Below are 27,950 nucleotides of genomic sequence, written 5' to 3' on the forward strand. Positions count from 1 at the left end.
GATAGAGTAGTCCTAAAAACAGACCCCACTCCACATTTTCCTGAACTCAATGGATTAAACACAATCACAGTCACTTCAAACTGTGTTGGTTTTTTTTTTACAGGCATTTATAATGTAACATTTCCTACAGTAAGGCAACTTTGGTGACAAATTATATGTTTAAAAACTCTTTGTTTCCAGATACACAGTAAGCATACACTATATGTGCAATTTTGGACTTTACATAAATCTGATAATGGCTAAATTATGAATGGCTAATAATAAGTGTTACCCAATACCAATATAGTGCAGATGACTCTTTCTGTAAACAGAAACATGTCTGGCTCAACCTGCCTTAATATTTAGCTAGAGGTGGTGATTTTTTCAGTTATGACCTCATGTTACTCACTAAATTAATTGCTAAAGGTAGGCATGGGGGGACATGGTGAGTATGGCAGGTAGTGCTGAACTGTAGATTCTAAACTAAATTACTTGGAAGTGAAATGGAAGGTGATGTAAAATTCCCTTCAATTGTAAAACTATAGGCTTTGTTAATATTCTGCTTCGTCGCCATCAGGTGGCTGTTTTGAAAATGACACCACAGAAGACAACAATTTAAGCTGCAAAATCCTTTGAAAGATGCTACAATCACATCAAATTGACAGTTACGTGTAATATGTGGTTTAAATAATGTTGTTGTCTGGTTGTCTGATGGCTCATGTTGGATGCTTTTGTAAAGGTGAGTCTGGTAGAGTCACTGCAAACACAGAACTCAGAAATAACTCATGTCACTTTTATTGTTCAGTGGCATTTCAGGACTGGCTTCACAAGAAAATGCCTTAACATGATCCTATGTTTCTGTTGACCCAAAGGAGAACTTTTTGTGGCTGTGTGAATGAAACCCACAAAGACAGGAAGTTAGAGTAGATTGAGGAGTCTTGATGGCATTGGGCAATGACTGTTTGTTTCCTATTTCCTACTGATTGTCACAATGGTTTCTTGTAACCATGACCAAAAAGGTTAATATGTAGGTATTTTAACCTAGGCTACAACCTACCATGTAGTTTTTCCTAACATTATCCTAACCTCCACCAAACCTGTGGCTGACCTGAAAATGGTCTTACAGATAATCTACGTGCTTTGTCATGGTTTGTAAAGTTGGGATGATTTCTCAGGCTTTCTTCTATTGTAATTTCAGGTGTATTGGTACCAAAGCTTAGGTATCAACATGTCTAACCCTAATCTGTTGAAAACTCATATCTGTACCAAACTGTAACGGACATTTCCACTCTCATACACACTTTCACACTTTATATCTACAATCACAATCTGTAGCAACTTAAAAACACAGCACAGAAACTGCAAACAGTCCAAAGGTACAAGCGGCTCTCTTGATGCCTCTCTTGCTGAGTGGGTAATTGGACAAGACATTGACGCCACTTAAACTACTCTGATCTTTGGTCATAAAATGGAGCCTAATGCCACACTTTGAAGACACTCAAATGGAAAAGCAAACCAAAAATAACACTCGAGTTGATTGAGACAGTTTCCAGAACCTCACTCTGGTTTTGGACCATTCAGGTCTCTATTGGGAATACACTGCAGCCTCATACTGGTTCCATGTGTAGAAATACATCCCTTGGCTCAGCTTTGTTTGCCTTATTACTGCTAATTTGCAGACGAGAGAGGACTCAACACAACCATTCCATCCTTGGTTTTGTCATCATGCACTTTCTTTCAGAAACATGAACCAGCACGTGGTGCTAGTGGTCGACAGAATCACTGCATTACACACTTCTCCTTCTGCTGTTTAGCATACTTCCTCCTCCGCTGCTCTAGGCCCCGTTCCAGACGTTCATCCTCCTCCAGAGCTCTGAAGACAAGAAGGGAAAAGGTTTAAGGCTTACTCACAAGAGCATTTATTGATGTCAGATCTAAATCCATTCATTTGTCCAATTGTAATACATTTTGACAGTGCTGACCTTATTAAACAATGTAGCATTTCTTTTTTTTTCTTTTGTTACATGGAAAGACTGATGTGTTATTTCTGTCAGACATTTTTTCCTTTCCTTTGATGTTTAAACTATTTCAGTTTGCCTTCCGTCATGTAGTTGTTGTTGTTGTTGTTGACAACTTTTCAGCCATCTCTTATGTGTATTGAGATTTATTGTTTTTTTCTTTCTATTGAAGTCCATGAACATGGCTACTGGAAGACACTTGGCATTACCTGTTGATACTTTCAATGCCAAGTGCTGCTCATGTGGGAATGTTAGGTCTATTTAAATTAAATTAAAGAGTACTGTCTATACCTGCTCTATGTGTAAAGTGCCTTGAGATTACTTTTTGTGATTTGGTGCTATATAAATAAAGATTGATTGATTGATTGATACTTTCTGACTTTTATTTAAAATACCCCTCTCATTTGCAGAAGCTGGAGGAGCAGGCTGACACTACACTGTCATCTAGTGGATTATTGTCCAGCAATCAATGAGAAACCATTTAAAGCCCACAAAAGAAGGAAAAAGTACCATAATCCTTTGTTCTGTTTGAGTCACAGTTTTTGTTAACAACACTGATAACCATGGCTGTATCACTTCCTATGTACTATATAGTGCTCTACATTTACCCTCCAACATTTTATCTAAGAATGCTGAGTGGAAAATATCTCCACTATCTCCAAATCTCCAAATATTCCATCATGAAAAAAGTGTCCATGACATGTACACTACTTTCTGCTAACAATCCCACAATGCAACGCTCAACATTTTGTGTGATATTAAAACTACCATTACACGATTCTACAGCAGTTTATTATACAGGGAGTAGTGAATGAGCAAAGGAGTCATATTGGACCCAGACCAACATTCCTGCTGAATTAGAGCCTGTGAAAGAAACAAATCCTCCATCCAGCACAATAAGTGTGTCTCACCCTCTCTCCTTCGCATCGATGTTGTGGACCAGTTCATCTCTCTGGTTGACCAGTGACACCAATTCCTGAAGGAGCAGCTGCTCCCTGTGTTTATGAGCCTGAGTCTTCTGCCAATCTGCATGATAAAAACAATAGAAAGAAACAAGTGTGTTGTAAACTAAGTTTATTTCCTGCTGCCATACGCAACATAATGTGATGAGCAGAAGTAGTGACCAGAAATAAAAATTCAAAGATTTTATTAAAGGATTCATCAGTGAAAACAACAATCAGGCTTCTATCAACAATTCATCTTTAGAATAACAAACTTTCACCCCAGTACGCTTAAAAATCGGATGTAAAAAAAATGTCACATTCTGATCTCACGCATGAGCTTCTGCATCTGTGCAAAAAAAGGAGAAGTTGTATAGGATGTGATATATGGAGCTGCAGTAGATATATTTAAAGGTACTTCCTCTGCAAACTTACAAAAATCTGAGGTTTTTATTTTAGTCACTTGTATGACTAATTCCACACAATGTCACAGCAGGTCATGAACTAGAGAGCCGGAGGATCAGACTTCTAAGTAGCTGTTTGGGGTTAGGGTTAGGGTTATATTCTGTTTTTGCTAATGATCTTCCACTAGTCTTGGAAATGGCTCAAATTATGTACTGTACAATGATGAGTCAACAATAGATTATTGTATCAACAACATAAAAACTGAACATGCTAAATAAGTACTTAAAGTTAGTGAATGGGTAATGAATTGGTACTTAATGTTGGTAAAACAGTCTATTACAATAGGATCAAGGTATCAGTTAAAAGCTGAACTGACACTGAAACAATACACATAATGAAGAGGTGCAAGAGACAGACAGAAAAATAAATCAAGATGGATATTATCAATAATTATTTTCTTAGTAAATCTGTCCCTGAGTGTTTCAGTGTATCAGTCAGACCTTCACTATGTTCCTGTGTACTGGAGTGTTATTTCAGAAGAACACAGTTAACAATAAAGCCATAGATGAGTGAAAGACATCACACACACCATTTGCTTTGTCTCTTTTATGGCGCAGAGAGTCAAGTCTCACAAAGATCCAGTTTCAAAGGAAAAAGGAAATTCTCACACATATTTACGAGGCGATAAGTGTGTGTGGGAATTGACCTTTTTGTTTTTCTTTGAAATAGTAATAGAGTCGTACCTTCAAGGGCCATCATGTCCCTCAGCTCCTTGTTTAACAACTCAAATCTTCTTTCCAAGTCTTGTTCTTCCAGCCTACCAATCACAAGAGATGTGTTATAAGATGAGTGACAGTCTGTGCTTATGGAAGGGGTGCACTTACTATCAATAAAGGCAGATTTCAAAATTTGTCTTTAAAAATCAGTAAACTAAGGTCTCTGTCAGCAATTGTTACCAAGATGTCTTTTTTCATTCATTAGGATTTGACAGTTGGAAAATTGTGCTGTATAGTCATAGTAATAGTTTATACTACACAAGTTTTAGGCAGTGTGTGTTGTGGATGTCTTACAATAGCTGCACATGATCCTGCCTCCTGATTAAGGCGTTCTTCTTGTTGACCAGCATAAACCATTCCTGAATCAACCTCTCCTCCTCCACCTTGTCACTGCCTGTGAGGGAAAACTCAGTTATAAATCCTCTGGGTGTTAGTGTATTTACAAATTATACACTATTTACTTTAATAATGTGTGCCATTAAAGTACATCATTTGTTGCTTTAAAATAATAACTTATTACCCCAAATTCATGTTCTTCTCACTTATTGTGCCACCATTACCTGTTTCCATCAGCTGTCTGAGTTTTCTCTCTACCACTCCAGCTCTGTTATCTATATGGTTTTGTTCCACTTCCAGGGCTTCCAACTGACTCAGTGCATACTGTCTGGGATCCTGGATGCATTGACACACACAATTACCCTCCTAATCTATTTTTTGTATGTATGACACAAAATTTATAACTATATAACTATAGAGCAATATAAGACAGAGAGTACACAATGAAATTTCACTCAGATTTAATTAAATCTAAATTAACTTCTGGTTCTCACTGAGTAACAGTTCAGGCAATTCTTGTTTGTATTATTTGAGTAAGAAGAGACCAAAAATATGTTATCTGTAACTTGGCAAGGGCAATATTTTGTCATTACTTTTACACTATGCATTCTTCTTCGAGAATCCTCAGTTGACACAAACTTGGTACCAGTTCTACTTTACAAGCAGTTCTTGCTATTCATCCCTACAAAGAAACATATGGTTGTTTATGATCCTCGTCAAAACTGACCTGGCCCTCTGGTCTTCCCTCCTCAGCCACAGCCTCTCCAGTTTCTGTTGTGTTCCGGGTTACACTGTCTTCCTGTCCTGCAATGGCCTTTAAAGATAAAAGACAATGTTATATATCATAGGCTTGTGAAAGAAATCTAAAAAAAATGATGACAGGATGGAAGAAAGCATCATACCACTGATAGTTCTCCTTCTTCTACTGACCCACTCCTCCGCTGTGACCTACGCTTCTTGACCAGATCTGCATCTTTGACATGAGAGAAACCTGATTTGGACAGGAAATGAGTTCTTGGTGGTGCCACCGGTGCCTGAGCCCCACCTGCCCCTGCAACCTGCGACCGTTTGGTTCTGGGAGGTGGAACCACATCCCTACTGGTTTTACTGTCCTCTGCTGTACCCGCAGTCCCATTAGTCTCAAGAGCTATACCCTCTTCCTGAAGCCTCTGTGCACAGTAGCGAATAGTTTCCTCTGTGTCCTCGTGGATCTCCCGGTCTGCTGCTACTGCATAGCTGGACTCACTGCTGTCCTTATCTATATGAAGCACACTGAGCTCCTGGCCCATGAAATGGGTGCGGATCTGGCTGAGGTAGGTCATGACAATGAGACGGTCAGGCACAGCTAACATGACCATGTCAGAGGGCTCCATCAGCCTGGAAATGCCAAGTTCTGCAAAGCCATCAAAGGCCTGCAACATATAGAAAAGGGGATTAGATTCAGAATGACCAACCAGCAGATGACATTATTAGATGTTCTTTTGCTCATTTTTGATTTAAAATCACAGATCACCTTTTTGTTGTTGTGCTTGATGTCATATGGGTCCAGTAATTCATAATTACTAAACAAATGAAAAAATATATGTTTTTAATAAACACAGAAAAGAGTGTATACAGAAACATGTTTTTTAAAAATCTTATGTAGTCTTAATTCAACTATTTCTTACATCTTCTCTGGGCAGAAATGATGTAAGATGGCACAAAAGGCCAGGCCATTCCTCCAGGAGGTGCTGAAGTTGGTTATCCTCACTCCTTTGTGAGCCTGTGTGATTTCCTGACACCATTCCAGTAGAGACTGACTGGAAGTCACTAATCTTGGACTGCCCGATGGACTCTAGACACACACACACAAACAATAATAAAACATTACTGTAATATAAATTACATACAGGACAGTACAGAAATAATCTTTGAACTAATTGGTGACATAAAGGTGTTAACTGAATATAGTTCAATTAATTGATGTTTTGGCTACTTGGGTGCACAACAAGCTAAATGATGATTGAAATGTGTCTTACAAAGCTATACAGCTACAGATACAGTCTGTTTGACCTCTTTTTTACTTTTACTGCTGGAATTGCACTTGAGGACTTTTTGAGCAATTAAACCTGCAATGCAAAACCTTTGTCTCCCCCTTCTGGCAATGAGAGTAATTATAAAAACACTGTCAAGGTCCTCATAGGCTTCACCATAGCCTCATGCACTACTACTGTTGAGACTGTAAAATAGTGGATACATGTTCTGATCCTCACACAATCCATTTAGTGGTAGGCGGTGGTAGGCTTAATCAGCCTTGCGTGAACTCATTTGGCAAGGACATGAGCATGACAGACATTCATTTATATGTTAAAAGAGGCTAAAAGGCCTGGTAGAGATGAGAGGAACTTCAAATTTTCTTGTGGGGAAACTTTGTGGGGATTTGTTATTATGAGTAACACCTTACACATTACACATAAATGCAACTGTAACATACTTCTGAAGAGGCAGCCCCATCTGTAGGTCTTTTCTGAGGTGTTGTTGGTTCACTGGCTGGGTGGAAACCAGAAACTTGTGACTTGTCATCTAGGTAAGAACCACTCAAACGCTTCTTGCCACGGAGCACAGGAACAGGCTCACCTGAAGATTCTCCAGCTCTCTCTTTTTGCCTGGAAAGACACACAGAAACAAAGCTAAGTGATTTACAAATTCCACAATTTATTTGAAATCTTATTTGTCCTAAACAAGAAAAACACTGGTTATTGATGATTTCCCAAACCATGTTGCTAATAAAACCACAAACAGACAATGTTAGAGAATGAGAAAACTAAGGAAAATGACATTTTTATGGTGTAGAAAGAATAATTCAAAGCACACATCTCAGTTAGGAGTGTACCCCCCCCCCCCCCCCATCCCCACCCTTTAATGTATGTTGACTAGTCTTACCTTTCTTCCTCTACACAACCAGCAGCTACATCTACAGTCACAAAGCCAAAGTCCAACTCTTCATCCCTCATATCCTTCTTTATTTCCATTGGTTCACTGCCTTTAACATCCTCCACATGCAGCCAGTCGTCCTGAACAGATGTAACAGTAGTAGCTATGGAAATATCAACCTCTGTTTCCAGGACTTTTTCAATGTCAGCCAGCTCAGATATTGCCTCTGTAGCTTGCTCTGAGTCATCTGTAACACCAGGTTTATCTGTAAAGGTCCAGCCTTCAGTTATTTCATCCAGTGCCTTCTCTGTGTCAGTATTTTCTACTGAGTCTGACTGAGCAAATCCTTCCTCTCCCAATACTGTTAACCCGTCACGTTCCACCTCCGATGCAACATAATCTTCTCCTTGGATGCTGACAAAACCTCCTTCAGAAATCACACTTGAATCCAGTGATGTTGAACCTTCCTTTGCTTCCTGGCTAGTGGTCCATGTATCCTCTGTGCTTCTCTGAGAAGATTCTGTTTGTATGGGGAAAAAATTATCTGCAGGCGGTGTGCCATCTGAATAAGTTGCACTGAGACGTTTCTTGTCTCGACGCAATGGAACAGGCAAGTTTGGCTGTTCATTCTGTCGGAATGGTTCATGACCAGTGGTGTCAGGTTCTGTGTCTGACAGGCCTGAGGGTGGTGAGCCAGAAATTGTTGTGTCATCTGGGAACGAACCACTGAGACGTTTCTTTACTCTTGGTTTTGGTACAAGCAAGATTGAGGTTCCTGATGTGTTCTCTGAAGTGTTATGATCCTCTACTTGACCACTGCTCTTAATGGTCAGTTTGCTCCTCCTTAACTTTACAGCAGCTTCCTTTTCTCCAGATGTAGGAGGTTGGACACCCAGACAAGAGGGAAAGTCTTGGTTGTGTTGAACCGCTGACAGTTCCTTGGGGACAGCTTGCCTTGCTGCTTCTGCCTCCTCTCCAGACTGAGATGTCTTCTCTGTAGCTGTAAAGTCATCTGGGAAGGACCCACTGAGACGTTTCTTTACACGAGGCCTTGGGATAGGAAGAGTTGCTTTTTTGTCTTTCTCACCCTCTGATTTCTGAGAAGTTTTGATCATATGAACAAATGTGTCATCAGCTACATTTAACTGCTTTATTTCTTCTGTATCAGCCATCGTAGTGTCAATCTGGACTCCTTTTACTGAGTCTTTGTTTGCAACATTTAAGTTTTGCGTCATAATTCCCTTGTCACTGTCAATTTTGCCGGATTTGCTTAACAATTTTCTGCCACGCTGTGGAAGACCTATCTTTTTGATGATTGAGACATAAGCAGTCTCTGGCTTCGGTGTGACAATTTCAGTTCCCTTTGTTTCCAAGGGAGGAATTTCATCAGAGGAAACCTGGACAGATATATTGTCTTTCTTGGGCCATTCAGGAGTGTGAGATATTTGTTCTGTTTGGTCTTCTCTATTAACAGATTGTGAAGGGATCATCTCAGTGGCTATTTGATTGAGGTTTTCACTCTTCTGTGAAGGTTCAAGAGCACCTGAGACATCAGAGCTTCTCTCACAGGATTGAAGGGGCACAGGATCAGAAGTATTTAAAGCAGAACTGACTTGGGCTTTCAAGTCCTCTTGGTCATTAGTGTTTGTAGCAGATCTGTCTCTAGTGACACTGTCATTTCTCCTCAGAGGCTTCCAAGGAGCAGTTTTCTGTGATGTTTCAGGTGGCAAACTACCATCTCTTCTTTTCACACGAGGAGGAGCGACAACATCTATGGGTTTTTGCACAGATTCACTTTCCACTTTTTGTGTATGTTCACCTGTGCATGGTGTTACTTGAGTACCAACACTTTCTTGGGCATGACCATTCTGAGGTACACCTACAGGAACACTACTGTCTCCTTTCTCTTTACTGCAATATGCTTTGTGTGTGGGAATTATCTCACCAGCTGTATCTTTTCTTATGGACTGGCCAGGAATAACTTCAGGGTGGAACTTGACAGACAAAACATCAGATTTTTGTTTGCGATCTGGGGTTAAACTGTCCTTCCTTCTAACTGGTCGCAATGGAATGGTGCCTTTTTCTTGATCATGCCCTTTCTGTTGAGGCACGGGGACTTTTCTCTTTGGCTTTCTGCCTCGCTGAGAAACAGCAATGTCAGCTTGTTGTCCAACTGGACTAATGTTCTGATCATCTGAGGGTTTGTCGAAGAGTGTCTCTCTGTGTACTTTGGCATATGTCAGTGACTCATTTGATGAAGGTTGTGGTGCAGTAGCAGAAATTTCTTCAGCGCTTGTTTGTTGGGGGCTTAAGGACAAGAAAGTACAAGCTCAGAATTTGTCCATCTTTGTTTGTCATACAGTTGTACCATGCACCTTATCACTAACCAACTATTAATCTGCACAACCAAAAAGACAGCAACCAAATCTTGTTACAAATTGCACAACACAACTGACCTTTGCCTTCAATACTCTGCTTTACTTACGTACATGCGTACTGGCATTAAAACAACACAGAAGCACATAAAGGACACAATGACACAGTTAAGCTGAGTTTACAACACCCATGTACAACACTAAAAAACAGAAATATTACCATTTCACATCACAATACCAATCCTTAAGGCTATTACAAAGAGCTGACCATCACCACAATTCTCCAGAGTAGTAAGCGCTCAGAAGCAGAACAAGAGACAATGTTATCACTGTCACACCGTGCAACCAAACACTTAAATGGGGCACTGTCCCCAGAACTCACCCTTTATCCAGCTGTGAGGAAGTTGACACTGTTCTAACCTCATTCTGTTCTCCCTCAGTCTGTTGCCTCTTTAACAAACTTTCAGTGTACTCTGATTTTTGAACAGAGTACGGCCCCATGAGTGATCTCTCATCTGTATGCAACTGATCAAGCAAAGCTTCCTGTGCGTCTAATCCATCTCCATCTTCCTTTGATATTTCAGTAATATCTGCCTCTGTCAAGGGTGGCCATTTCTTCATGCTTGCACAGACCAAAAACCCATCATCACTGTCTGTAGTTGGTGATGGAGACACTGATCGACCACCTACCAAGTCCAACATGTAAGGCTCAGCACTTGCTGGATATTCAGTACTATGTGTGGAGTGAATGTCCTCAAATTGGCCTTCTAAAGGAACTATCTTCTGTATTGAACTTGTTTCATCTGCATGCGGAAAACACTCATCTGAAGGGGTCACCGTCTTGGCTTTTAGGTCCACAGCAGAGACAGCTTTTAGTTGGTGATCAGCTTCAGCTAAAGTAGAGCTGGACGGTCCCAAAATGGATGCAACTGTTTCATAACTGTGAGAAATGAATACTGGAGTGAGTTAGTGAAACCCGGAACCATGCAAAAACAATGGTTTCGGTAAACATGTAGCTAATTAAAGAAACCATTGAGCGTTGGAGATAGTGAAATAAAAAGGTTCCATGCAGTTCAGGTTTTACTTTGGTTCAGTCATGGATTACAGTAATACCAAAATCTGCATTCAAATAGATAACAAAATGTTCTTCATATATGATACAATTAGCGTGAAAAATCACAATGGCCTCAGTATTTTGCTTCACTACCACTCCATAATGACACAACATGAGAAAACAAACCTTATAATTTTAAAATAAATCAAGTATTGTATTTTTCCGTAACATCCACAGTGCCCAACAGACATTATAGATTGTTTCTTGAGATTACAGAACAAAACTGAAAAATGTGAATTCCAATTCAAACAAGTACATTTAATTTAGATTTTAAAGATGATTTCAATGCCAAGTGTCAAAACCAATATTGCATGCTACACACGATTAGTTTCAAACCAGTCTTACACTTACCCTTTGTGGAAAACACCCACAATAGCCTTTACTAATCCTGAGGCCTCCTCCTCTTTTGCTGACATAGAGGATTGTGTCTGTTTTTCTGTTATTGTTCCCTCCGCCTCCAATACTTCCCAACCTAAGACTCTTGCTGGCTCTGTTGTGTCCAGTGGTTTCTTCACTGTTTGGGTTTCCTCGGCTATCATCCTCTCTATCTGTGATTGGCTGAAGACCCAAATATAAAGGGTTTTAAATAATAATTTCCACAGAAATCAAGAAGCAACACAATAAAGTATATAAATACAGTTTTCACAGACATGCTAAAAGTTGCCATGCACTGCATAGTAAAGTTATTAAAGCTACTGTTCATTGGCTCAAGCAGCCCATGTTAGGCAAGCACTATATTGGCCCCTTTCACAGCAAACAATGCAAAGGCACTAGACTCTTCAACTTACCCATCATTTACAGAAAGGTCTATGTTTTGTGTTGCAATCCCTTTGACTTTCTCCTCTGTTATAAAAGTAAACACAGTAAAATACGAGAAAAGACACAAGACAAAGAAAGGTGAATGTGACCTTGATCTTGACACTGTAATGTCTCACCATCTGCAGGTGCTGTGCTGGGGTTGCTAATACATGTAGTGGGAACACCAGGAATTCTTGCTTCTTTGAGATATGACTGAGTTGACTGTGTATGAGGCAGTTCTTGTAGTGTATGCTTATCGGCTGAAGAAGGCAATGGAATAGCCATTTTTTCTTTTTCATTTTGATTCAATTGTGAATTGCTGGGGAACCCAGGGATTCGAGTTAGATGTGGACATAATGGAGCCATTGATACCATGCACTTTATGTTATGTTGATCTTTATACTTTTCTGGAAGTTTTGCAATGAGAACAGTCCTCTCATCCTGGAGCTTCTCAAACAAGAACTTGCTGTGTGCTGCCATAGTTTCTATATTCAGACATTGAGAGGTAAGCGTCCTTGCTGATGGACAACCTGGGACACATGAAACACATGGAGCTGATGTATATAAGCTGACCATGTTTGTTGGTTTGTTTACAACTTGAGCAGAAGGAAAGCCACATACTCTAGCTTCTTTTGGGCAGGATGTTACCATTGTCACCATACTTTTCATGTTGTCACAATATAACTGTTGCTGTCCAGCATGTGCCATAATCATTTCTGCCCTATTCTTCTGAGGCTTCATCAAAACAGGTTTTGTTTCAGTTATCCACCCTGTGCTTGGGATTGCAGTCATAGATGCGAATCCTTTGAGGCTTGAAGCACTTGGGCAACAAGGTACAAAACGTATCATGCTCTGAGGTGCAGAGGGGAACCCTGGTATACTGGATGCATCTGGGCAAGATGGTGCTAAGGCCACCATTGCCTTCACAGTTTCTTGGTCTTGATTTGGACCATCAGTCACAAAAACTGTCTTCTTCGGCAGCTTGTCACATAATGTGTGTGGATCAGAAAGCCAATGTAATTTGGAGACCCCTTCACAGGATGCAAATCCAGGCAAAGTTGATACTTTGGGGCTAACAGGAACAAGACTGAGCATATTATATCGGGGCACAGATGGGAAACCTGGAATCTTTGATGCTCCGGGGCAAGATGGTGCTAAAGCCAACATTGCCTTCACAGTTTCTTGGTCTTGATTTGGACCATCAGTCACAAAAACTGTTTCCTTCGGAAGCTTGTCACACAATGTGTGTGGATCAGAAACCCAATGTAATTTGGAGGCCCCTTCACAGGATGCAAATCCAGGCAAAGTTGATACTTTGGGGCAAACAGGTACAATACTGAGCATATTGTGTCGGGGAACAGATGGGAAACCTGGAATCTTTGATGCTCCGGGGCAAGATGGTGCTAAAGCCAACATTGCCTTCACAGTTTCTTGGTCTTGATTTGGACCATCAGTCACAAAAACTGTCCCCTTCGGAAGCTTGTCACACAATGTGTGTGGATCAGAAACCCAATGTAATTTGGAGACCCCTTCACAGGATGCAAATCCAGGCAAAGTTGATACTTTGGGGCTAACAGGTACAAGACTGAGCATATTGTATCGGGGCACAGATGGGAAACCTGGAATCTTTGATGCTCCGGGGCAAGATGGTGCTAAAGCCAACATTGCCTTCAAAGTTTCTTGGTCTTGATTTGGACCATCAGTCACAAAAACTGTCTTCTTCGGAAGCTTGTCACACAATGTGTGTGGATCAGAAACCCAATGTAATTTGGAGACCCCTTCACAGGATGCAAATCCAGGCAAAGTTGATACTTTGGGGCTAACAGGTACAAGACTGAGCATATTGTATCGGGGCACAGATGGGAAACCTGGAATCTTTGATGCTCCTGGGCAAGAAGGAACCAAAGCAAACATGTTGTTTGGGTTATCTATGGTAACTGGTGAGCTGTTAATCCTACACTGAATGTTCTTTTGTGGTCTGTGCATCAATAAACCAATCTCAGCAACCCATCCTTCTTCCTTGTGTCCTTCAACTGATGAAAATCCAGGTATGGTAGAAACTAGGGGGCACAAAGGAAGGAGGTTTACTTCATTTAGGCCATAATACACAACTGTGGGATTTGGAATAGATGGGAAACCGGGAATACTAGACAGTTTAGGACAGGACGGTACACAGAAAACCATATTCTTCATTATCTTCTTCTTGTCATTTGATGTGTCAAAGAGAACCCCCTTCTTTGGTAACTTCTTCAACAATGACGCCTGTTGTGTCACCCATCCTACACTGACATTTCCATCTATTGATGGGAATCCAGGTATTTTTGAAACTTGGGAGCACAATGAAAAAAGACTGATAATATCTGGTGCACAATACATAGTTAGGGGATCTGGATGAGAGGGGAATCCTGATATGCGTGCCTCTTTCGGACAGGATGGTACAAGGGAAAACATTTTTTTCATTGTTCTCTTATCTCTTTCACATCTTTTAATCATTAACATCTGCTTTTCTTTCATGCGTGATTCAAATAGTGGCTCCCTGCTTATTGTCCACTCTTTTGAATTATTAGATGATGGAAATCCTGGTATTTGTGACATTTTTGAACATGTGCTTGAAAGACTGACCATACTCGGCATGTCAGCAACATTAATCACTCTGGGTTGTGGTGCAGAGGGGAACCCTGATATACTGGATGCCTCTGGGCAAGAAGGTGCTAAGGCCACCATTGCCTTCATAGTTTCTTGGTCTTGATTTGGACCATCAGTCACAAAAACTGTCTTCTTCGGAAGCTTGTCACACAATGTTTGTGGATCAGAAACCCAATGCAAACAGGAGGCCCCTTTGCAGGATGCAAATCCAGGCAAAGTTGATACTTTGGGGCTAACAGGTACAAGACTGAGCATATTGTATCGGGGCACAGATGGGAAACCTGGAATCTTTGATGCTCCTGGGCAAGAAGGAACCAAAGCAAACATGTTGTTTGGATTATCTATGGTAACTGGTGAGCTGTTAATCCTACACTGAATGTTCTTTTGTGGTCTGTGCATCAATAAACCAAGCTCAGCAACCCACCCTTCTTCCTTGTGTCCTTCAACTGATGAAAATCCAGGTATGGTAGAAACTAGGGGGCACAAAGGAAGGAGGTTTACTACATTTAGGCCATAATACACAACTGTGGGATTTGGAATAGATGGGAAACCGGGAATACTAGACAGTTTAGGACAGGACGGTACACAGAAAACCATATTCTCCATTGTTCTCTTATCCTTTTCACATCTTTCAATCATTAACACCTGCTTTTCTTTCATTCTTGATTCAAATAGTGGTTCCCTGCTTATTGTCCACTCTTTTGAATTATTAGATGATGGAAACCCTGGTATTTGTGACATTTTTGAACATGTGCTTGAAAGACTGACCATACTCGGCATGTCAGCAACATTAATCACTCTGCGTTGTGGTACAGAGGGAAAGCCAGGGATGCAGGATTCTCTTGGGCAACTTTGTACAAGACAAATGATTCCTTTCATGTTTTTGTCTACTTTATTATTCTCCAAAAGTAATATAGACCCATTTTTATTTTCTTTCTCCCATAATGTCTGATGAATAGTGTTCCAGTCTTTGCTGTCAGCTCTCTGCATGGACGGAAAACCAGCCAAGCTGGACACAGATGGGCAAGATGGAAGGAGATTCACCATGCTATATCCATTATAGATTACTGTAGGTTTCAGAGCAGATGGAAATCCAGAGATACAAGCTTCTTTTGGACAAGTTGGGGCCAAAGCTACCATGGCTTGCATTTCATCATTATAAGGTTTATCTTCAATCATGACTGTGTTGATACTTTTTGTCAGTGTAACCCCTAAATGTTTGTAATTTGTTTCCCAGCTTTTGCTAAAATGCTCCACCAATGATGGAATACCTTCAATACAAGACGTTTGAGGGCATGAGCTTAAAAGGCTCATCATATCCAATCTGCGATGAGGTAAAGTAGGTTGTGAAATTGAGGGGATGCCTGGTATGCAAGAATGTTTTGGACAAGTTGGTACCAAAGCTCCCATTTGTTCAATTTCATCCTTCTCTTTTGGTGACACAGTAATGACAGCAGGTTCAGATTTCCTTTTCTTTTCCAAAAGAAGCTCCTGTTTAGATACCCATGGTCTGATATTGACTTCACTTAAAGATGGTAAACCAGGAATACTGGACAAACTGGGACAACAGGGATAAATATCCACCATACTTGATCCATGAGAAACTACATTGTGTTGTGACACAGATGGGAACCCTGGATTTCTGGCCTCTCTGGGACAAGTTGACACCAGTGAAACCATTTGCATCTTGTTCTTTTCATTATCGTTTGATGCATATTCCAGTAATAGTTCCTTCATCTTTGATTGTTTCACCCAGAGTCCCTTTGGTTCTATAGGCCAGTGTTTATCATCTACAGGCAATTTGGATGGCATGCCAGCAATGTTTGTCACACTGGAACAGGTTTCCAAGAATGTGGACTGTTTGTACTCAATTTTCGGATTTATAAAATATGGCACACACTCAGTATTTCTGATTTCTTCATGTTTTGATGGGTTTTCCCAAGTAGCCTGGCTATACTCAAGGCCTTCATTTTGTTTGGTATCAGGGAATTCAAATATTCCACTGGCTGTTGTGCATATCGGTATCATATCTACTGTCCCAGCTTCTGTCTTTGTCTTCATTTCATCATTCCACATCATGGAAGGAAGACTAGTGTCGATGGCAGCACTAGGGAATGATGGGACCATTTCTTTTATCATTTCCCATTCTTCCTCTGATGTATCTCTTGTTAGCTCTGTAGATGCCTTTGGTAGCTCCTCCCATTCAATGGTCCTGTCTTTAGAACAATGTTCTGTAATCGCCTTTGGAAGCTCCTCCCATAGTACGGTCCTGTGTGTAGGTTTTTTATCTAACTGCTGCTCGGCAATATTTATTTCGGTGGATGGGATTTCTGCTGCACCAGCAACAACTGGGCAACTGGGCACTGATGGCTGCAGTGAAACCATGTTTTCATGTCTAAAAAGAAGGTAAATACAAGTTATACATAACTTTACTGTAGAAAGATGCCAAATAATAATAGTAGTGTATTAGAGCATTCCCCTACCTAACAATTTACTACATAATTTCAACACAATACAATGCAAGCTTTTTGCAATGCACCACTATTTGGAGAAGTAATCAGTACAACGACAACAAATTTACACATGTTAAATTAATAATAACACTGTAATACAACTACTTCATAATAATTAAAATAGGCATTTTACATCCATGCATGCAATTTTAACAAAATGCTATTCAGCCCGTAACCTCCATTAGAGTTAAAATCTGCACTCCTGCAAGCAAAAAACACAACATCATGCCACAGCACTTCCTTTGATGTACTCTGTATCTACTGCTATATCAGCCAGTGCTGTAAAGCCAGCATATTTCAAATTATCAAACAGAAGTATTCTTCACAGTATATCAGTATAATTCTCAGTGTTGTGCCACATAAAAATAAATATCTGGAAAATAATACCTATATGTAATTAATAACCAAATGAATGGGCATACTTTTCTACATTTTTCTATTTTTCTCTTCTTTATGCATGGAAATATTTGATATATTTACTTAAATTTAAAAAATCACTCACACAGATGTAGATGATGTTGTCATCACTGTGTTGAACATATTTAGTGGGATTTCCAAACTGACTTGGTATTGTATTCTGCTGCTGTTTTGTTATTATTTTGTTTTTGTATGGCAACCCATTTTTCTCCTTAACAGCTACAAATGGACCATGAACAGTAAGATATTAAGCCTACCTCAAGAGGACATAAATTAAACCATGCAACACATGACTACACGTCAATCAAACCGACAAGAGCAGAGACCAAGTATTAGTCACTCTGACACTTAACCATACCACTCTTAGAATATCTTACTCAACCTTAATCCAAACTGTACAAATGCATAATAATGACACCCTTTCATATGCCCCACTGTAACATAATTCCCACAGTTTTATTTGACTGTCTAAAACAAAACGATGATGTTATACAGTGATACGAGCAGTTTAGGATTTTATGCCAACAGTTTCGCCCTCCCCATACAGTGATATCTGTCTTTCTTGAGTGCCTAAGTGAGGATCTAAATGGCTGAAACAAGTGTCAAAAGAGAAAAATTGTATAAATTTAGTATAAACCACAGAATAATTCTGTTTAAAAACATATAACATGTATGGCAAATGCAAATTAAGGCAGATGCTGTTGATATAGTGCAAATGCATAATTGTGGAACTGCATTAAAATCATTGCATCACTGTGCAAACCAAGACAACCCACCTCTTTCTGACACTCAAGAATAATGGCATGTCAGGAATGGAGTGCCATATTCTGCAGTGCAAGTTTCTGAAAACAGAATTGAAAAGCAAGTGTTTCAAAAAAACTAACCCACTCGCATAATAGATATGACTACAGCTTCAACTCTGCAACCCACTCACCCTTTTTCTAGAACAGATACTTCTGCCTCACTTGGTATCCAATAGCCCAGTTCATCTTTAGGCATCTCCAGATGTGAGCTCACATCACATTTAGCTTTCTTTGCATCCAGATCTAATCTAGTTGGACTGGCCTCATCCAATAACATCTCAGTCCTGTTAACTCTAGGGTATGGCTGATCCACTTGGATTTCAGAATTTGATGATGGGAAGTCTCTGACAATGGCCTTGACAGGACAGGTTGATGACTCAAATGTCAGTCTTTCTTGTGCATCTTCTGGTACATCTTGGTTGGGGAATACAAACTTCATTGATTTCTCTGTGAGAGAAACCTTACAAAATGGTTGATCGTCCATTGACAGCTGTTGACCCATCAGGTTTTCAGTTCCAATTTGTTTTGTTACTGAATCCACCAATAGTGCTGTTTTAACTGGTTGAATCTGATCTAAACAGTGCACATTTGTTGATGGCATCCCCGGAATAGATGTTTTCTCTGGGCAAGATGGCACAATATTTACCATATTTGGAAGGCTCTCTACCTCAGACTCTGGAACTGTTCTAATGCCAGAACTTAAAGCAATGTTTGGACAAGAAGCTTCAAAAGTAGGAATTGCCTTTATATCTTTGTGAGGAGAACCATATTTTTTGCTAAATGGACGGCAGTTATGTATCTTTACCATCACTGATGGCCATTCTCCTATTTTAGAATCAGAAGCTCTTAACACTCTTGAGGGGAAACCAATGATATTTGAATTTCTTGGACAGCATGGCAGCAACTGCATCATATCTGGATTTTTTTCAACTATGGCATCAACAGCTTGGAGTCGTGGAGCAGATGGAAAGCCAGGGTTCAGAGCTTGTCTTGGACAGGATGGAAGCATACTCATCATTATTTCTTTGTCCCTATATGACAGTTCCTCAACTGTAAAATCCTGGTAAACAACTCTATTCCTTCTGTTCAATGGGTTTTCCCAAATTGCATTCCTGTCCACATGCCATTGTTTTATACTATTCTTTGCGGGCAGACCTGGAATTTTACCATGTTTGGGGAAAGTGGCAAAGGAATTAAAGATTCTGGGGGGCTCTTTTACCAAAGCTTTTACTAGTCGCTGTCCTAACTTAGAGGGAATTCCAGGAATCTTAGAGTTTTTGGGACAGGGTGGCAACATTGATACCATAATTATAATTACTGCCCTTTCTCTAAAATACATCTTATGGTCACGTATGATTGATAATCTCCTTAGGTTTGGTGATGGCCTTTCCCATACTGACCTTTTGTCTGCACTCCATTCTGCGTCATCAAACCCACTGTGGAATCTAGAGGGCATTCCACAAACTCTAGAATGTCTTGGACAAGTAGGCAGCAGATTCGTAACACTTGGTATATCTACCAATGTCTGACATGGTACTGATGGAAAGCCTGGTAAACAGGCTGTCTGTGGACAGGAGGGTAATATGGATACCATATTTATTATCATATCACAATCAAGATAGGCCGCATTAACATCTTCTAGATGTAATGTAACAGGAGACTTCTTCATTGGGAGTGGCAACGACTTTCTTTCCATTTGCCACTCTAATAGTTTGACAGCATTTTTACGTGACATTCCAGGAATTCTCGATTCCTTTGTACAACTAGGCAATAAATTCACCATTATTGGGCCATCAGCAAATGTTACTGTTGTAGCAGAGGGAAACCCAGGTACACTAGCATTCTCAGGGCAAGAGGATAATATCCCACTCATAATTTTAGCAGTGTTCTTATCATAAGCCAAAACTGCATTTAGAATCTGCACTTCTCTTTTGATACATGGTTTTGAGAAGTGTAAACTTTTACAGACAAACCATTCCTCACAGCTGGACAAGTAAAGTTTCTGCCCAGTCTTTGAAGGCAAACCAGGGACTCTACTGTGTCTGGGGCATGAGGGCATTACATTAACCATACTTGGCTCTTGTCGTGGAGCAGAGGGTAAGCCAAAAACTTTGGCTTTTTGTGGACAACTTATCAACATATCTGCCATATGTTTAAGGCTTTCTCTGTCTTTTGCTATCCACTGAACTATGTAAGCGTGTGTTTTCTTCTCTGGCCTCTTGCTAATAATTCTCCTCAAGGCATGCCAATCAATGTTCTGTGAATTATTTTGATCTTGACATGGCATACCAGGAGTTTGGGTCTGTTTAGGGCATGTAGGCACAAGACTGACAATACTTGGTAGTAGCGCCAGGGGTTTTGTAGGAATACCCAGAATGCAACTTTTTACAGGACATGATGGCAACATTGCTACTGAACTGAATATTTCTCCCTTTTCTGGAAATTGAGCAGCACCTGGGAAAATATCTCGAATCACAACTTCCACTTTCCTTAAAGGCTTATCAAACAAAATATGTCTGGTCATAACCAAACCTTCACTTTGAGCAATAACTGGCTCCTTTGAGGGTAAACCAATAACTCTGGTTTTTCTTGGGCAAGTAGGCAAAAAATTAGCCATGCAAGGTTCTTGCCCTGGTGCAGATATAGAATCAGGTACACTGGGTTCTTTCCGTAGTGCTGAAGGAAAACCAGAAATGGTTGCCTTCCAGGGACAAGAAGGTAACATATTTACCATTTGTTTTATATGTTCCTTATCCACATTTGGCTTCTCCTGAACCAGAAAACAGTAGTTACTTCTCAATAATCTAACATATTTTAATTCCCTCAAAATATCCCAGTTGTCATTATGTGCCATATCTCTTTGTCTACATGGCATACCTGCTATCCTCGACTGTTTGGGGCATGTAGGGAGAAGACTGGCCATACTTGGAGTAACTGGAGCCTTCTGCAATGGTGCAGAAGGAAACCCTGGAACACTTGCCTTTCTAGAACATGTTGGCAACATTGCCACCATTATTTCAATCATATTATTATCACTACTGGCTTGTTCCTGAACAGAGGAAATGTATGAAACAAATGTTTCTTTTAACTGCAATGGCTTCTTCCACAGAGAACATCTGTCCCAAACAATGTTTTCATATCCAGTAGCTGATCCAGCAGAAGCTATACCTGGAACCCGGCAAATTCTGGGACATGTGGGTGAAAGGTGAGCCATACAAGGTTCTTGCTGTAGTGCAGAAGGAAAACCAGAAATGGTTGCCTTCCAGGGACATGAAGGTAACATTTTTACCATGTGTTTTATATATTCCTTATCCACATTTGGCTTCTCCTGAACCAGAACACAGTTACTTCTCAATAAACTACCATATTTTAATTCCCTCAAAATATCCCAGTTGTCAGTATGTGTCATAACTCTTTGTCTACATGGCATACCTGCTATCTTTGACTGTTTGGGGCATGTAGGGAGAAGACTGGCCATACTTGGAGTAACTGGAGCCTTCTGCAATGGTGCAGAAGGAAAACCAGAAATTGTTGCCTTCCAAGGACAAGACGGTAACATATTTACCATATGTTTTATATGTTCCATATCCACATTTGGCTTCTCCTGAACCAGAACACAGTTACTTCTCAATAATCTAACATATTTTAATTCCCCCAAAATATCCCAGTTGTCATTATGTGCCATAACTCTTTGTCTACATGGCATACCTGCTATCCTCGACTGTTTGGGGCATGTAGGGAGAAGACTGGCCATACTTGGAGTAGCTGGAGCCTTCTGCAATGGTGCAGAAGGAAACCCTGGAACACTTGCCTTTCTAGAACATGTTGGCAATATGGCCACCATTACCTCAATCATATTATTATCACTAACAGCTTGTTCCTGAACAGAAGAAATGTATGAAACAAATGTTTCCTTTAACTGCAATGGTTTCTTCCACAGAGAACATCTGTCCCAAACAATGTTTTCATATCCAGTAGCTGATCCAGCAGAAGCTATACCTGGAACCCGGCAAATTCTGGGACATGTGGGTGAAAGGTGAGCCATACAAGGTTCTTGCTGTAGTGCAGAAGGAAAACCAGAAATGGTTGCCTTCCAGGGACATGAAGGTAACATATTTACCATGTGTTTTATATATTCCTTATCCACATTTGGCTTCTCCTGAACCAGAACACAGTTACTTCTCAATAATCTACCATATTTTAATTCCCTCAAAATATCCCAGTTGTCAGTATGTGTCATAACTCTTTGTCTACATGGCATACCTGCTATCTTTGACTGTTTGGGGCATGTAGGGAGAAGACTGGCCATACTTGGAGTAACTGGAGCCTTCTGCAATGGTGCAGAAGGAAAACCAGAAATTGTTGCCTTCCAAGGACAAGACGGTAACATATTTACCATATGTTTTATATGTTCCATATCCACATTTGGCTTCTCCTGAACCAGAACACAGTTACTTCTCAATAATCTAACATATTTTAATTCCCCCAAAATATCCCAGTTGTCATTATGTGCCATAAATCTTTGTCTACATGGCATACCTGCTATCCTCGACTGTTTGGGGCATGTAGGGAGAAGACTGGCCATACTTGGAGTAGCTGGAGCCTTCTGCAATGGTGCAGAAGGAAACCCTGGAACACTTGCCTTTCTAGAACATGTTGGCAATATGGCCACCATTACCTCAATCATATTATTAGGAACAGCTTGTTCCTGAACAGAAGAAATGTATGAAACAAATGTTTCCTTTAACTGCAATGGTTTCTTCCACAGAGAACATCTGTCCCAAACAATGTTTTCATATCCAGTCGCTGATCTGGTAGAAGTTATACCTGGAACCCGGCAAATTCTGGGACATGTGGGTAAAAGGTGAGCCATGTTTGGCTCATATTTAGGAGCAGATGGGAATCCAGGAATACTACAAGACCTGGTGCAGGATGGTGTTATGTCCACCATTTTTGCAATTCCTGTACTATCCCCATAAAGGGACCTAACATATTCTGAATTGAGTAGCAATGGCAATCTCTTGCTCTGTAACTTTTGAAACAAAGAGCTCCTATCATGACTGCAAGCTATAACTTGTGACTGATGAAAAGATGGCATGCCAGGAATATGGGAATACTGTGGGCAACTTGATAGTAACTGTATCATACTTGGCTCTTTCACTGCTGCTTCAATCTGAGTTTCAGGCTGTGAAGTGGATGGTAAACGAGAATAAGAACTCGCTTTTGGACACAATGGACCAAGTTCCACCTTTGATATATACACACTATTGTCTTCAGTACAAATTGTAGAGCCTGGTAACACAAGTTCTTGTGTAACTCTCCTATCTCTTTCACTCAATGGTCTCTTATCCATCAACTGAACAACACTTTCTGTTCTCCCTTTCTCAGTAGAATGTTCTAGAGTAGAGTCCCCATCAGCCATACCAATACTTTTTGTGGAGGAGGATGCAAAATTCACATTGGAATCATCCATTTTCTCTGAGAATGTGTTTGTTGTGGGTGGCTGTACTGAGTGGATCCCAAAATGAGAGTCCAGTTTTGAAGTGACTTGGTCAGAGGCAGCTGTGTTGTCTATGATGGATTTCTTATCCATAATAGGCATAGGAACAACAGGACTGGTTTTTTGAGTATCTCTTTGTGGCGTCTTCCACTGTGACTTTCTTACACCGGACCATTCTCCAGACTGAGCTTCTGGTGTTTTGTTCATCACCATTGAAGAAAAAGCAGAATTGCCATCTCTGACATAGGATGACACTGAGGCAGCCATGCTCTGATTTCTAAAAGAAGTGGGGGATATCAAAGATTGATGTCAGAATAAAAACACTGAGGTGGTTTAGAAAGTTGTTAAAAAGGCCCAATCAAAATCTACATATCTTAAATGATATTTTTTCATTGTAGAAGTTTACAATGATAAAAACTGCATTTTCAAGACTATTGGAAAGGAAGGATGTAGCTGACAGACCACCATGACACACTTACCCCAAATCCTTTGTTAGAGCTTCTTTTGTATGCCCCACTTCTATCCTCCCTATCCGTTTTGTTTCAGATGTAGCAATTTGAGGCAAGTGCAACAAGGGTGCCTCGAGTGATCTGGAAGTAGGTTGGGGGTTTGCAGGAGAATGGGGCATATGTTGAACAGGCTCTGGTTGGGCTATTTGATTCCCTAACTGAGTGGACATCTTGGACAAGTGACTTCCTGGTTCAAACAGAAGCTCCTTGGCTTGAAAATCAGGGTTTTGCATAGGTGGGGAAGTGAGGGGAGGAAGTGTTGGTTGGACATTAGGAAATGTTGTTGGCCTTGATTTTGCCTGATCCATCTGTGTTTTGGGCATCTCAAAATATTGTATCCCTGGGGCTAAGGGCTTTGTGGGGCTAAGGGGCAGAAGTGAGGCCATACTCTCAGGTCTAAGGGACAAACAAATGAAGATCAGAGTCATGATGTTGGAAGGAAAGTCTTCATCACAGTGATGCAGTAACAGCCAGAATTCCACTGAACAGCATACAAGCAAATAAGCAATGTAACATGGAGTTACACAAAATAAAATATAGGGCAACAACCTACTACATGAGATTTAAACCAGACAGAGTCACCAGCCAAACAAACTTTTTTTGACCGATCATGGGAGGAATCACCAGGTCTTCTCAAGCAATAGTAGTCTTTTAAAACAAAACATTGAAACAACACTGCCAGATCAGGCACAACAATGTACATGAACCATAATTATTTCCTCTTTATGAAGGAAAGGATATTTCACGCACAGCTGAACGAGCAGTGTGAGAATATTTTGCTCTTTACAGCCAAACAAATGGGGAGTTTATTTGTTTGTGGTATTACGTATTTTAGGCCGAAGCTGCTTATCCAAGCTTTACCAGTTAATGGCAATGGCAAGCCAAAACATGCTACATTACATCAGCTACCTGATCATCGTCAATAAAATAGTCTATTCCATCAGTTAAAGGTCTTAGGTAAGATTATTTTGTTGTGACCTGATACATTATACATTTTGCCTGCTACAGAAAAAGAAAGTAGATTCCAAAACAAGCGTAAGACTGATAATCTAACCCAATTCAAACAGGTAAAACCTAGCAACCAACAAAAAAACAGAACACGGGTATCCTTTTGAAAATTCTTGTTAAGTATCAAATGTATGTCCTTTACTTCAGAATATAATATTTGGCTCTCTTCACTAGCCTCTCAATTTACTTTGGCTACACCATTCCCAGCCTCAAATCACATCTGTCAAAAATCACTGTACAAAGTATTTCTTGCTGAACCTCAGTATTGGCCATGTCATGACTTTTTATTAACCTATAGAAATGTGTTTCCATTGTTTTAACCATTGACCATACTCTTCTATCCTTGTTTTTTTTTAAACCTGTTTTGAAAAGGTCTTTTTCAATGAAGTTTTTATTATCATTACTATTATTACATATTTCTGATTACACAGCAATCCATTCTTAGTAATACTATGCATGCAGTGCAATTAATGTTGGGTGAAAATACTGCAATATTATTAAAGAGGAAAAATCTACCCTTGAATGCTGCAACACTGTTAAAATAGACATAACAGTGATATGCTTTGCATTTCCAGGAATATTTTGTTGTTTTACTTTGTATTTTCTGGTCAACACAAATTTGATCAGTTGTCAAGTAACAACGGGCAAGGAAAATTCATTACTTAGCAAAATGTGATCACCTGCGAAATGTAATCATAAATTTCTATATAACATAACATTAACACAAAACTTAGGGTGTTCATTAAGATCGTATTATTGACAGGTCTTTTTTCTGAAGTAGAAAACAGAGGCTGTTATTTTTTGTTGAGCAATGCTGAGAAGCAACATATTAGCAGTACCAGCAGCAACCAGCAAAATGTTTCACACTTAAACCACATCTAAACCCATGTCTATGTTGTTTTTCTTGAATATGTACTGTACTAGGAACTCACTAAATGCAGTAGAAGTACAATGCGGATTGATTAAAAAACTAAAACAAAAAAATACATTTGAACCAAAAACCAACATCTGTAACAACTTACTACATTTATTCACTAGACAACAACTTCTTTAATAGACTTTGCACCAGAAATAGATGGCATTTACAGTCACAGTGTTGGAGTACCAGAGGGTGGAGTATTCCTTACTGTCATGCCAATCACAGCAAATATTAAAAGACACCAAAAGTGATTAAAGGCAGCCTTTTATATTTACTCACCCTGCTGATGCCCTGACAACCTCGATTCCAAATGGTGCATCTCTTTTACGTTCTGTAACCCTCGATGCCTCTGGCCTCCAGCTGGCAGGGGCTCTGGGATCAGGGCCTGAACAACATCATGAAAGTTAGCCATGTAGTCATTGCATACACTGTAGGAATGACTGATTGTTGTACAATGCATTTTGTGTTCATGCTTACTTGTAGGTGTTGTACACTGGTTATCCTCTTCACTCAGTGTGCTCAACTGTCTTTTAAATTCTAAAGGGAAACAAAAAACATAGAGGTGACAAGGATAACACATATTAATCTGTTGAAGCTGATGATTAGATGCCACCACACCAGCACATCATGTACAGCCTGAACTTTTACCAGAATTAAATCAAGTGTTTAGCTGCTTTAATCTAAACTACCAGCTGGGGGAGCCATGTGCTCAGATCACTGAGAAGATGGATTTTAGTTGGATTCAGTCAATCATTTGGACAGTGAACTAATCTTTTTGATTCAGTACCTTCATCTTGGTCACTGGGGGAGTCTATGGCAGTTTGGGATATATGAGGCTGAGGAGGAGGAGGCCCAGAGAACACAAGAGCAGAGTAAGGACTTAGAGGAAGAAGTGAAGGTGTCTCTACTGAAGGAGTGACCTTAGGTCTCAGAGAAGGAACAAATCCAGAGCCCCCCTGGTGTTCCTGCTCCAGAGACTGACCAAAAGGCAGAGAGGATGACGCTGACAGGGAGGAAATGTAATGGGGCAGAGGGATGGTGGGATGGAAGAGGGGAAAAGGGTAAGGGAAAGGAAATAGAGGAAAGGATAAGTACGTAAGCAGTAACTAAATTATCATAGAAAGAATAAAATGTTAAAAACAAAAGGAAAAAAACACAGGTTAGGAAATAAAAGATTGGCGATATTCTGTCTCTTTCCAAAACCAACAATGAACTGTTCCACAAACAAGTACATTTAACTTAGTAGTAGGATACATTCATTGTTGGTTTGGGTTTTTCATTTGCTGCCATTAAGAATACCATTAGATTTATCCTCATAGGCTGTCATCAGTCAATCAGTCCATAATGATTTAGACACATGTGAGTAAATCCGAACTTAGTGAGAATCCCAACCTGATGTGTGTGTAGACAATTTGAATTGTGCTTGGCACTGTTGGACTGTATAATACATCAGTAATCTAGGTTATATCTTCTTGCAGGACAAATGAAAGCTACAGCACATATTAGTATAAATCAAATGAAAGAGCATGAGAAGAGACACTGAGAGTAAATAAAGAATAGAGAAAAAGAATGAAACAACACTAGAAACACACAGAATGTTAACAGCCGAGCGGCGAGGCTTAGGCTGATGAACTGGGTTAAAGGAGAGCAGCATTACATGGCGTCTCTATTCTCTGCTTTTTCTGCAGCACTGCTTGCTTTCCAGGATCGTCAGTAGAGAGATGCAGAAACTTAGGAGAGAGGGAAGGCTGTGCTAGAGGGGCCTTAGATTTAGGAGGCCTCCATTCACTCATCCAGGAAGCTGGAAAAAAGAAAAGAAGGAAAAAAATATAGAAGGATAGGGGGAGGAATACAAATAAAGGATAGTAACAGGTGTAAGAAATGAAAGGTGTAAGCTAGCCTCTAAAAGACCTCCCTGTCCCTCTACCTGTACCTGTCTCAGGGGCAGATGGCAGACTGGTGGGTCTGGTGAGGGTAGAG

At 40.1% G+C, this 27,950-nt stretch overlaps 1 protein-coding gene across 2 annotated transcripts in view; it reads right to left on the reverse strand.

Moving 5' to 3' along the window:
* Positions 1-391: 391 nt before the first annotated feature.
* The window catches only part of ehbp1l1a (EH domain binding protein 1-like 1a), a 47,099-nt gene continuing 19,540 nt past the window's right edge, over positions 392-27,950 (reverse strand). Inside the window, exons 7-18 of one of the 2 annotated variants that reach the window (XM_053343858.1) lie at positions 26,448-26,507; positions 26,250-26,355; positions 6,929-7,100; positions 6,123-6,289; positions 5,969-6,017; positions 5,358-5,867; positions 5,183-5,269; positions 4,680-4,791; positions 4,414-4,513; positions 4,087-4,160; positions 2,909-3,023; positions 392-1,852 (exon numbers count right to left, since the gene is read on the reverse strand). In XM_053343858.1, the coding sequence (XP_053199833.1) occupies positions 1,759-1,852; positions 2,909-3,023; positions 4,087-4,160; positions 4,414-4,513; positions 4,680-4,791; positions 5,183-5,269; positions 5,358-5,867; positions 5,969-6,017; positions 6,123-6,289; positions 6,929-7,100; positions 26,250-26,355; positions 26,448-26,507 (1,646 nt within the window). In that variant the 3' untranslated portion in view covers positions 392-1,758. Of the gene's footprint in view, positions 1,853-2,908; positions 3,024-4,086; positions 4,161-4,413; positions 4,514-4,679; positions 4,792-5,182; positions 5,270-5,357; positions 5,868-5,968; positions 6,018-6,122; positions 6,290-6,928; positions 7,101-7,377; positions 8,614-26,249; positions 26,356-26,447; positions 26,508-27,950 lie in introns of those variants that run through there. The other variant, XM_053343857.1, reaches the window with a different exon arrangement.

The sequence above is a fragment of the Scomber japonicus genome, chromosome 22 (assembly GCF_027409825.1).
Source record: "Scomber japonicus isolate fScoJap1 chromosome 22, fScoJap1.pri, whole genome shotgun sequence".
Lineage (NCBI taxonomy): Eukaryota > Metazoa > Chordata > Actinopteri > Scombriformes > Scombridae > Scomber > Scomber japonicus.